Source organism: Cuculus canorus, chromosome 5 (assembly GCF_017976375.1).
Source record: "Cuculus canorus isolate bCucCan1 chromosome 5, bCucCan1.pri, whole genome shotgun sequence".
In the NCBI taxonomy this organism is placed as follows: domain Eukaryota; kingdom Metazoa; phylum Chordata; class Aves; order Cuculiformes; family Cuculidae; genus Cuculus; species Cuculus canorus.
Window position 1 is genome coordinate 43,617,584 of NC_071405.1, and position 12,254 is coordinate 43,629,837.

General features: G+C 40.6%; 1 protein-coding gene across 3 annotated transcripts in view; it reads left to right on the top strand.

Moving 5' to 3' along the window:
• The first annotated feature begins 288 nt into the window (after window positions 1–288).
• The window catches only part of CHID1 (chitinase domain containing 1), a 139,992-nt gene continuing 128,026 nt past the window's right edge, over window positions 289–12,254 (top strand). For 2 of the 3 annotated variants that reach the window (XM_054068303.1, XM_054068304.1), the window contains exons 1-5: window positions 3,756–3,923; window positions 5,337–5,486; window positions 6,322–6,454; window positions 7,370–7,414; window positions 8,716–8,822. In XM_054068303.1, the coding sequence (XP_053924278.1) occupies window positions 3,798–3,923; window positions 5,337–5,486; window positions 6,322–6,454; window positions 7,370–7,414; window positions 8,716–8,822 (561 nt within the window). In that variant the 5' untranslated portion in view covers window positions 3,756–3,797. Of the gene's footprint in view, window positions 357–3,755; window positions 3,924–5,336; window positions 5,487–6,321; window positions 6,455–7,369; window positions 7,415–8,715; window positions 8,823–12,254 lie in introns of those variants that run through there. The other variant, XM_054068301.1, reaches the window with a different exon arrangement.

Here is a 12,254-nt window from a genome sequence, read left to right on the forward strand (position 1 = left end):
AACCATGTAGAAAGTCGAAACAGAAGACAATAAAAATCTCAATTACAGAAGCCTGTTAATAGCCGCTTGAGATTTGACTCCTCCACTCTGCACGCCCGGGGTTGGCAGTGTCGCTTTGCTGGCTCTTTGCAGCCTGGTCCAGTGCAGTTATCGTATACCCCGGCCACTCGCTGACGTACGATATTTGCTGCAGCTCGGAACACACCCACAGCCCTCGGAAAGCGCCGAGCCGCGCCCGCACCGCCCCTCTGCACTCTCCGAGACTCGGCCTCCCGCCCCGCCCCCAGGCACCGCCCGCCGCGCGCCCGTCAGTCCGAGGGCGGGGCCGGATCCACTTCCGCGGGCGGCGGCGCGCGGTAGGTGGGGGTCGTGGCAGGCGCTGGGGGCGGTGCGGGGGGGCTTCTCCGCGCGGGCTGCAGGGAGAGCGGGGGGCTCCGGGTGAGGCGGTGGATCTGGCTGCCGAGGTACAGCACTCCACCGGGGCAAGGGAGCAGTGTTTACACAGGCTGGGAACGAGTTCATTTTCAGTGTTTTCACTCCGGAATCTAGATTTTGTTGGTTTGATTGAAAACCGCATCAGCTACGTGCTTACTGGGCTCCCTTCGCGAAGTGATGCAGACTCTGGTGGCAGGAGTTAAAATCTAATGTCTTCTTTAGCAATAAAGTATAAACATTCGTTCTGACTTTGAGATAAGTTACGGTGCCGGCTTCTGAGTATATTAAGCTTCTTTGGAATAGCCTAAATCTGTGCCAGCGTTTCTTTCTTGTAGAAGTAAAGATGCAGAGGGCAGACTAGAAGTAAGTGAACTCATGTGGAAGCTCCAGTTAATATTTCTGACTTAGCTTGGAGAGAAACCTGAATGTTCTGAACCTTAAGTTGTTCATAGTATCAGTTGAACAAGGACACAAATAGAGTCATAGGATCATAGAACAGTTTGGATTGGAAGGAACCTTAAAGATCATCTAGTTCCAACCCCCCTGCTTTGGGCAGTACACATACCACCAGATCAGGCTGCTCAAGGCCCCATCCAAGCTGGCCTTGAACACATCCAGGGATGAAGCAGCCACAACTTCCCTTGGCAACCTGTGCCAGTGTCTCACCACTCTCATTCTGAAGAAATTCCTCCTGTTGTCTAGTCTAAATCTGCCCCTCTCCAGTTTATACCCATTGCCCCTCATCCTATTGCTACAAGCCTTTCTAAACAGTCCGTCCCCAGCTTTCTTGTAGCCCCTTTCAGGTGCTGGAGGGTCGCTATAAGGTCTCCTTGGAGCCTTCTCTTCTCCAGGCTGAACAACCCCAATTCTATATAGTCAATCTTGATTTTTTTTTCTTGCATTTTGCAGTGGTACAGGAAATAAACAAGAGTGCCAGGATCATATGGTTCTATTCAGGTTAGTTAGTTTAAGGGGAATTAAAAAATAATGACAGGAGGTTTGCACGAGAAAAATTTGATTAGCATCTGGTTTGGTAAAGCTTGAAAAAATCATGCTTATGTTTTCCATAAAGAGCATTTAAAGTTTGACTAATTAATCTTCGTGCAGTAGAGCGATGACGTCTACTTAATTTTCACTAAGCAGATGTTGTTAAAAACCAAATTAAATAAAATAAGTTTCCAAGCAGGAGTCAATATTGGGCTGTCACTAGCAGAAAGTGTTTTGCCACAGACTCAGTGCTTCCTATAGATCTAGGAGTAAATGTTGAATTAATAATAACTGGCAGACGGATATGATCATGTCAAGGAAATGAGCACATTTTGGTGTCTAATTAGAATTCAGTGATTTTTTTGTAAACTTCTGTGTTTCAACTATTAAACGTTAACTTCCCTTAAGGGAAGTGGATGCTCTTGCTAATTGTTTCTGAAAATAAAATCAAACACCTCCAAATCAATATATACCAGCTTCTGGAAGAATTGATAGCCTGTCCAAATAGTTAAGATTTGTATTGACTCTTCAGGCTTTCAATTGTTCCTCTCCGCTGTAGTTTATAGATCTTGCCAAGCTAGATGGAACAGAGTAGATGCTATCAAGAGCAACCTGCTTGGTCTCATTTTTTAGGTTGTGGAAAACAGGGAGGGTACCAGTAAACTTGAAGGTAAAGTAGAAGTGAAATACCTTAACTATTAATACTAATGAATTTCAAATGATATATCAATTTAGCTTTTATCCCACCTTCTGAATCCAAGAAGTATTAGAAGGCTTTCTGCTTTTATTTTGCAGTCTTTATAAGACTTTACTAAAGCCTTCAAATAATTCTGTACCTGAGGTTTTTGATGCCCTATGTTCTGTGGTGCTGGTGGCATTGTTGCTTTCAAGCACTTCTGCTGCCATCATCCTTCTGCTTTGTTCCCTATTCATGTATTCCTCTCTTTTCCTGCACAATCTCTAACTCCTGCAATAAATATCTCTGCTTTTTAAAACCTCACTGCCAGCCATATCTAAATATGCTTGCATTCATTAAGTTGTTGATCTCCTATCTGTGTTACTGCTGTTGTCCTGAAGTAGCAGCTGTTTCTCTGAGTACACTTTTGTTTAAAGTTTAAGGTTCCTTCTGCTGCCATGTTACTGCCACATTACTCCTTCAGAGTGCTCAGACTGCTATTGTGGGATCCCATACCTGATGTTTTATACAGCAGCAAAATAGCTTCTTCAAGCAGCACTTGTTACCAGTGCCAACAGAACAACACTCTTGTAAATATGACTTGAAGAAATGAGCTTTTAATTCTTTAAAGTGGGTGGTAGAAATGTTAATTCCTCAGAGTAATGCAGGTAGCACAAGTATTTTTTACGTTTGCCAAAACATCAGAAAATTATGGGGAAGATAATTTTTTCTTCCCTTTTTTCTTTTTTCTTTTTCTTCTCTATTAGTATCTTATAATGAGCAGCAGCCTGGCGAGTGTTTAGATCTAGTTTATTATAGATGAAAGCTAGTCCCATTTTGATAATTAGTTCCGGAATTAGTAACTGGCTGCTTTTCTTTATTATGGTATTTTGCCTCCTTTCATTCTGGTTCCCCTAATGATAAATATTTTTTCTCTGTTTTCTTCTTATCCGCCTCTGGGAACTGGGCTGGAACAGTGTAACTCATGAAAAACAAGTCTGCCTCTATTTGAAATCTTTTCTGTAAAGTCTTTCCACTGACAGAACTAAGCTGTCATAGAGAAATAGCACTGAGCAGGATGTGTTCTCTACTCTAAGTTCTTTTATGTGCAGCTGGGACAAACTGTCAAAAGGCATTCTTCTAGACCAAAATGACCCTTATTTCTTCAATTCTGCATGTATCACTAATGTGGTGAATTTCTCACCTGTTAGATCAAAGGCACATAGCTATAAGCAAATAGCTATGATTCTTTCTGTCTCTTAATTAATTTGTGACTTGCTGACTGGGTTAGGCAGGAACAGAAACAAATGCTTATCCCTTATTTGCTGTAGAAAAGGTAAAGTAGTCCTATAATTGTTCTGGGCAGCAGACATTTATGTTTGTTTCAGCTGTAAACCATCATACTTCTTCAGAGATTCTTCGTAAGGGAAGCTGCATGTCCCCAACAGACTTTCTCTGTGATATATGCCCTAATAAAGAACAAAAAACATGGAATCTAGGAATCTCTTAAAATACTCTTAAAATATGTTATTGTGCTGCCACAGCAAAAGCACTGTTAAAACAGTGCTGTCTTAGTCTGGGGCAGAAGATAAGACAGTTGCTTGACTTTTCTTAAACAAGAAAACTGAGTTAAACTGTTACATTCTTCTATTCCCAGAGGTTTGAACCCTTGTATTTTCAAGGGCAGGAGAATCTTGACATGGCGAAAAACACCATGAGGCTTCTCTGTATTTCGCTTTCTCTTACTATGATTTGCTGGCTAGCTGAAGGCACCCTGTCAAAAACAGATTCAAAGAAAGGTGCAACAAAAAAACTGGAAGAAAAGGTAAGAGAAATAACTGAAATGCTCATCTTATTTAACATGGACAATAAACTAATTGAACTTTGATAAAGGGACTCTTATTCTGTCAAAGCAGTGTTAAAAGCAACCATGCATTTCTATTGAAGCTTATGCTGTCAAATTAGACTACCTGGAAGCGTTCTTTCCTTTGGCTTTTAGGAGTTTTACAAATGGTTCACTCCTTGAACAGATACAATGTAAACTTCTGAAGCTTTATCCCGTATACAGGCTGCAGAAGCGGGAAGTTTCTGTCGCCGCTGGTTTAGCTAAAGGAAGCATTCTTCCATCCTTTTGGAAAGCGATGGCCAGGAGCAATAGTTTGAGCCAAGAGCGCTAGGTCATTTACTGGTGGAAGGGAAGGTGTTCTCAGCCTTGCTAATGGGAAGGCTTTATCCTGATAAAGAAATCTGAAGAGCCTTCTAACCAGCATTTGCTTTGCAGGCAGAATTGGTTGAGTCCTGTAGCGATCTGAGAAAGTGGAGCTGATGTGCTGAAGTTTCCCTTAACACACTGAGCATGTTCTTGTTTCCTGCCTGTTTTCTTTCAAAACTGCAAGAAAGAACAGCAGTGCAAGAGAAAGGCTATGTATGGAGACAAAATATATTTACCAGTGCAGGTACCAAGTATGTGTACTTAGTGTTGCCAACCGTGTTAGGTAAAAAAGTAGGCATGTTCAAAATCCTCTTTGTTTTAAGTGTAATTAATCCTTCACTATGCAGATACATCTGTCATTGTTGGTGGTGTTTGCTTGCTCACTGTCTGCCAGGAAGAAAATCTAGTCTGCAGGTGTTGAGGATAATATAAAGTGTTAAGATAGGCCATATCTATAAAGCTCTTATGCTGAATCAATAGGTGATTTCTGTGTGCTCAACATACACAGTTTATTAGACCTTCTCACACTGGTTGTGCTGCTAAAACTATTTGTGCTATTTTAGTTGAAGCAGACCTTACTTAAAGAAAGGTGGTCAGAACCTCGGCCTTCGGTAACCTCATTGCTGCATACTCAGTCTAAAATATATCTGGCTTAAAAATAGTTTTCAAATTCTTGTTTAAGAGCTCCTACCTCCATTTTATCATTTTGAGACTAATATGGCAGAAAGCATTGCCTAGAGAGCAGAACACCATCAGTTGTGACGAATGATGTTCTCGAGTCTTGTCACTTCCTGATTTTTTGTTTGCTTGTAATGATTTTTGCCTTGCAAACAGAATAAGTTTACTGATGATGACGAATAATTTCTGAGCACTTTCAGTTTTAAATCCATCTGTTCTGCATCATTTAAAAGGAGTCCTTGGAGTTTCATGGTTTAATTATATGATTTTCTTTTCTTTTTGAAATCTGTTGCTATTGAAAGTGGCTGCTTCATATGGCTGGTTCTAAAAACTCTCTTCTTCCCCCAGACGCTGCATTCCAATAAAAATGTGCAGGACCGGGGACTGGTAGTTGTGGATCCAAAAGCAAAGGATATTATACTGGAACACAGAAGTTATTGTTCCAAGAAGGTGAAGGAAAGACATTTCTCAGGAAATGTTCTAGGATATGTTACTCCCGTAAGTTGATAAAATTAATAAAGTTGGTGCTTCGAATGAATATGCAGCAGACTGTGCTAATCTGCAATCTTGCATCCCTGTTTTATTAGTGGTTTTATAATAATGGGAACTTCTGGTCAAATAGCCAGAGGATTATTTGAGAGTTAGCTTGTGATTCAGGTAGTCTCAAACCCTTTTTCTCCCATCCATCTCCTAATGTCTGGGTCATATTGTTTTGCTTCTAACTGGTAAAACAGGTGATAGTATTCTCGTGTCCTGGATGAGCCATGTGAAGCTGCAGCAAAGTCAGACCAGGAGGTTTACTGAATGCCCTTGTACCATGCAGCTACTGGCTTGAACCTTCTAAATAAACAGTAAAAATTTTATGCTGCTGTGAAAATGTTCTCTTTTGCTATCCAGTCTTACTATTATTCAAAGCATCCTTTCTTGAATAATAAGTATTTCTTCCTTTTGTTTAGAGGAAGCTTTTCACTTGTTTGTCTTACACTGCTCAAAAGACAAATAGATGCCCTTTCCATGTTTCTCAAGTTCTCTTGAATATAGAGTCTGTAAATTCCAAACTGTGTTTAAATCTACATTGCAAATTCCTATAGCTCAGATGAATTTGCACAATTTGAAGATTACCTTACATGTAGCTATTGGAGTTTCCACACTGCTTTCTTATTTAAATAAAACTAATGTCCCAGAAGGTTTTCTCAAACTAACAAAAGGGGATCTAGCAAATGGTTACATTTGTGTTAAAGAATTTGTATTGGTCAAAAGTAAAGTGAACTGTATAGCTTGCTTTTTGGCCTCTCACTTTTTCTTTTCTTCTTCTTCTTTTTTCTTTTGCAAGTGGAACAGCCATGGCTATGATATTGCTAAAATATTTGGAAACAAATTTACACTAATCTCTCCAGTCTGGTTACAAGTGAAAAGGAGAGGGAAGGAAAGATTCCAGTTTACTGGTCTCCATGATGCTGATAAAGGTTTATTTTCTTTTTCTTTGCATATGTATTGCAAGTAAGATTACGTCTTGTTTCAGACAGTATGTTTTTTGGTGGAGTTTTCTTCAGAGTGAACTTCTTTCTGTCCCCACGTATGTACATAGTTTGTCTGTTCAAAGAATAAATAGAAAGTTTGACTTTTCCACCAGGCTGTCTACAAAGACTCCTTTGAAAGAGGAAAGGACCAAAGAATCTGTACAGGCAGAAATAGTCTTTGGTGGTTGCACTGTGCCATTCTTTACCTGTTGTGTTTTTTGTCTCTGTGTAAAATCCTTTGAGTGAATTTGTTTTGGGAATGGAAGATAAATTTAATCTGAAGTGAATTTTTTCCTTCACTGTCGAGATACTGACAGCAAGTTCAGATTTCAGCTAGTATATTCTTAAATAATAACTAAGTAGTTTATGGTTTTGAACTTGATTGAAACATTTGTCTGTGGCATTTAATTTGAAACAGCTATAGTTCTGACCATTTTGGTGCCTGCTAACAAATCCTTTCAAATCCAATGACAGCCAAGAGAAGAGGATGGGACACTTGGAAGTACCATCTTGAAAGAAAATATTCCTCCCAAATGATGCTTGCTGACTACAGAAGTGTTGTTCTGAGTAGGCAGTAAGATAGTTTCCATGGTGAGGCAGAACTGTAAGCAGCAGGGAGGGGTTGGGTATGGGCTACTATAAGGTTGTAGTAAATGCTAGTTATGCAGTGGTGGGGGTGAAAAGCTTCAAATTTTGTCCATTACAGGATGTTTTGTCTGTTTGCTATGAACTAGTAGTCTGTGGCAGGAAGACAGATACAATGAAATTGTGCTGCATTATTTGACGAATGCTTGAAAATACACTGTTGTTGTCAACATTTATAGTTTAACAGTTGTTCTCTCACTTGATACTGTTTGGCAGGCTGGATGAAAGACGTCAGAAGAACATCCAAAAATATCAAAATAGGTGAGTCTCTGTTTTATGTTTGTCTTTATCTTCTATAACTGCTAGCAGAGCAAAAGAAGGGTTTGTTCCAGATGTATATGGGAGAAAGGAAGGTAACGTTGGCATAGTTGTATGAAGGAAGAAGTCTGAGAAGAAAAATAAAAGCAGTTAACTATAGATAGTTAAGTAACTGAAGTGTTGATCCTGTTGGTGTCCTAATATTTGGCCTTAACTTTGCATGAACTCTGAGTCACAGGTCCCTTTGTGGATGGGTACTTTGTATATAGCACTGCATGCTTATTTGGAGGAGTGGTCTTCAAACTTGTTGCTCAGGGGTTCTGCTTAATTAAAAAGAAAGAAATTCCAGATCTGAATCAATCAGACTTTCCTGTGTAACAATAGAAGAGTCCTCCTTTGGTTTTTCTCTCCATGAAGCTGGGAACTCAAGGGGTGTGCCACAGTGTGTGTCTTTAGGGAAAATGACAAATATTGCTACGGAGATATTACTGTGTTAGACTTCTCACATTTCTCTATAGAAAGAGTTCTGTCGGAATGTGAAACCCTTCTTGATTGAGAAAGAGTATGAAACTTGAAATACATTAGAAAAATTGAATGCTCAGTCAGATATTTTAAATTACTTTTGCTTCCAGATAATAAAGCTTTTGAGATCTCTTTAGACTCTTCTAAAATACTCTTTTAGATCCTTGGTAGTTAGAAAGGGCTTAGGTATACCTCTATATGAGTTGTTGGCTTTTCCAGTGTGCATGATTATCAACAGTTCCAATGGTGGTTTTCCTGACTCTTGTCTGACTATGTTTTTAATGTTTTAAGTGTGTTGTTAGAAAAATAAATTACATGAGCTCAAGTTTTGCAAAAGAAAAAAATTGTCATAGGTTCTTGAGATGAGTAGAAGTAATATAGGGCTGTGTACAAAAGAGTAAATTAGAGGTGAAATTTTCTGTCTTGTGGTAGAAGAGATACACCGTTCATAAAAGAATTGCTGTTTCATGCTAGTGTTCTTTTAAGACTGTACTTGGGACCCTAAGTGATAGTTCAATTAAGATAGTTTAGTCAAATGAAGGTATCTTTTCTTAAAGCTTTCATCAGTGCTGACCTTTAAACTAAACATAAATGAAGAATATTATGCAATGTCAATTTATCTGTCCTGCTTAAATTAGTCAGGTAGCAATGATCTCAGTCATGGGATATGTTATTTAGTGTCATCTCTGCTTGTTATCTGCTTTGTTCTGTTTCTGCCTAAGTATTTCAATGTACATAATAAATTCTGATTTTAACTACTGTTTGACAACTTTACTTTATAGTGCCTCGAATTTTGTTTGATGGTTGGACTTATCAGGACTTCGAGAGTGTTTTTGGCAGTGAGGATGAGATAGAGGAGCTTTCCGAGAACATGGTTCTGCTAGCAAAGGTAAAAAGAGTTTTTGTAAATGCTTTTAAAATAGTGTGAGATGATATTTGTTTCCTTTTGTAATGAATATTTTCTCATTTTCAGTAGTTTTATGTTCTACAAAATAAAATTCTGCTCAAAACAATAACGAGGCAGAATTTTTAAGAATGTGTCCTAGCACGTGTCTAATTCCTGTAAGTATGAAGTATAGCAACACTTAAGTGCAGCTAACTACAAGTTTAAAGTGAGACTATGTAAGTCTAATCCAGGTAACCTTGTTAAGTTATCACTCATAGCCGCACTGATGACTTTCGCCTGCTATAAACCATGATTGATAAAACCTGTTCCAAACAGCTGATAGGCTGAATGTTGCTGAGGCATTAGTGGATACCTGATAAACTTCTCATGGAGACTGTGTAGGGAGCAGACTTCTTTTTAATTTCTATTAAAAAAATAAATGTATAAAGCATGGGCTAAACTGGTTAGAGATGTTTATTGATAGGCAGAAAGAAGGATCACGATTGCAATAAGTGCTGTTTTCTGTGTCAGAGGAGTACATTTAGGCTCGGTGGCTAATGAGCCACTTCTAATTCCAAGAATAACTCACTGGATATCTGTTACTGTACAGTTTTTCTCAGGTCTGATAAACCAGTTTGCTTAAAATGTCAAGAGGCTGGGGAGAGAAGAGGATTTCCTTTAAGGAATAGTCATAGTTTGCTAAGGCTTTCTGGGCAGCCTGTTAACTAATGACTTTAGAGCTGTGCATGTGTAGGACTAGACAAGCTGCACTCAAAGGACATTCAGCTCTAGTGGTAGGTTTATGACATACTTGTCAGAATAAGTTTTCTCACTTGCTACATTAAAGAAATCTTAATGTGCTCTAGAGGGAGAAGGATGTAGATGTAAACTGAATAGTTTATTCATTTGTAACTGATGCATCAATTTTAGGTTCTCAATAACAGTTGGGCTCTTAAGGAAAAGATTCTCAAGTACCCTTTGGACAACACTGCAGGGAATAAGCAGTCCAGGAGATTCTTGGAGTGCATTGCTGATATCTTCCTTCTCCAAGTGATAGAAGAGCCAGTGAGGAAAGGTGTTATGCTGGACCTTCTTCTCACCAACAAGGAATGACTAGTGCAGAATGTGAAGGTCAGGGGAAGCCATGGCTGCAGTGACAATGGAATGGTGGAGTGGAAGATCCTTAGGGTAATGAGGAAGGTGTGCAGCAAGCTCACTATCCTGGACTTAAGGAGAACAGCCTTTGGCCTTCTCAGGGATCTGCTTGGTAGAGCACCATGGGACAAAGCCCTGGAGGGGAGAGAGGCCCAAGAGAGCTTGTTAATATTCAAGGATCCCTTCCTCCAAGCTCAGCAGCGATGCATCCCAACAAAGAGGAAGTCAGGCAGAAACACCAGGAGGACTGCATGGATGAACACGAAGCTCCTGGACAGACTTAAACTCCAGCCAGAAGCCTACAGAGGGTGGAAGCAAGGGCAGAGAGCCTGGGAGGAATACAGAGAAATTGATTGAACAGCCAGGGATCAGGTTAGAAAAGCTAAAGCCCTCACAGAATTAAGTCTGACCAAGGACATCAAGGGCAACAGGAAAAGCTTCTGTAGGTACGTCAGTAATCAAAGGAAGACTAAGGAGAATGTGGGCCCTCTCTGGAAGGAAACAGGAGACCTGTGTACCCGGATATGGAGAAGGCTGAGGTAGTCAATGACTTTTTTGCCTCAGTCTTCCCTGGCAAGTGCTCAAGCCATACCACCCAAGTTGCGGTAGACAAAGGCAGGGACTGGGAGACCGAAGAACTGCACACTGAAGGAAAAGATCAAATATGAGACCATACAGGGAAGCTGAAGGTGCAGAAATCCGTGGGACCTGATGAGGTGCATCCACAGGTCCTGAGATAACTGGCAGATGAAGTTGCTAAGTCACTACCCATCAAATTTGAGAAGTCGTGGCAGTCCGTTGGAGTTCCCACTGGCTGGAAAAGGGAAAACATAACCTCCCATTTTTAAAAAAGACAAAAAGGAAGACTTGGGGAACCACAGGACAGTGAGTCTCACCTCTGTGCCTTCCAAGATCATGAAACAGATCCACCTGGAAACACTGCTGAGGCACATGGAAAATAAGGAGGTGATTAGTGACAACCAGCATGGCTTCACTAAGGGCAAATCATAGCTGACAAATTGGTGGCCTTCTACAATAAGGCTACGGCATTAGTGGTTAAAGGAAGAGTAACTGACATCATCTACCTGGACTTTAACACTGTCCCACATAACATTCTTGTCTCTAAATCAGAGACATGCGGATTTGACAGATCAACTACTGGTTGGATGAAGAATTGGCTAGATGGTTGCACCTAAAGAGTTGTCAATGGCTTAGTGTCCCAGTGGAGAACAGATATGAATGATGTTCTCAGGAGTCAGTATAGGGACCAATGTTACTTAACGTCTTGGTTAGAGACATGGACAGTGAGATTGAGTGCACCCTCAGGAAGTTTGTTGACAACACCAACCTGTGTGGCATGGCCAACACCCTGGAGGAAAGGGATGCTATCCAGAGGGATCTTGACAGGCTTGAGAGGTGGGTATGTGTGAGCCTCATGAAGTTCAGCAAGGCCAAGTGCAAGGTCCCGCACCTGGGTCAGGGCAATCCTGAGCACAAATACAGGATGGGCAAAGAATGGATTGAGAGTAGTCCTGAAGAGAAGGACTTGGGGGTGCAGGTGGATGAGAAGCTCAGCATGAGCCAGCAAAGTGTGCTCTGAGCCAAAAAAGCTGACTGTATCCTGGAGCATCTCCCATATGAGTACAGGGTGAGAAAGTTGGGGTTGCTTAGTCTGGAGAAGAGAAGGCTCAGGGGAGGCCATATAGAGGACTTCCAGTACTTAATGGAAGCTACAGGAAATCTGGGGAGTGGCTCTTTATCAGGGAGTATGGCGATAGGAAGAGGGATAACAGTTTTAAGCTGACAGAGGGGAGATATAGATTAGATATAGGAAGACATTTTTTCTTGTGGGGTTTGTGAGACACTGGAGCAGGTTGTCCAGAGAAGGTGTGGATGCCCAATCACTAGAAGTGTTCAAGGCTAGGCTGGATGGGACTTTGAGCATCCTGACCTAGTGGAAGATGTCCCTGCCCATGGCAGGGGGTTGATCTTTAAGGTGTCTTCCAACCAAAACCTTTCTATGAGTCTATGAAGTACAGCTATCCTTGATCATGCTAAACATAAATTATCACATGTGAGATTGGTTGTAGGAGAGGTTTGGAATCATGACTGTGCCAACTTAGCATTTACATCTTCAGATTTAAGTGCTCATGATTTTTTCCCAATATACATGGAAATATGTGTTGAGTGATTTGCTTAACAACCGTCTTTAATTAATGGCTGAACTTTCCCAATCCATTACTGGTTTATCCTGTAAAAGTAGAAGTCATGGATAACTAA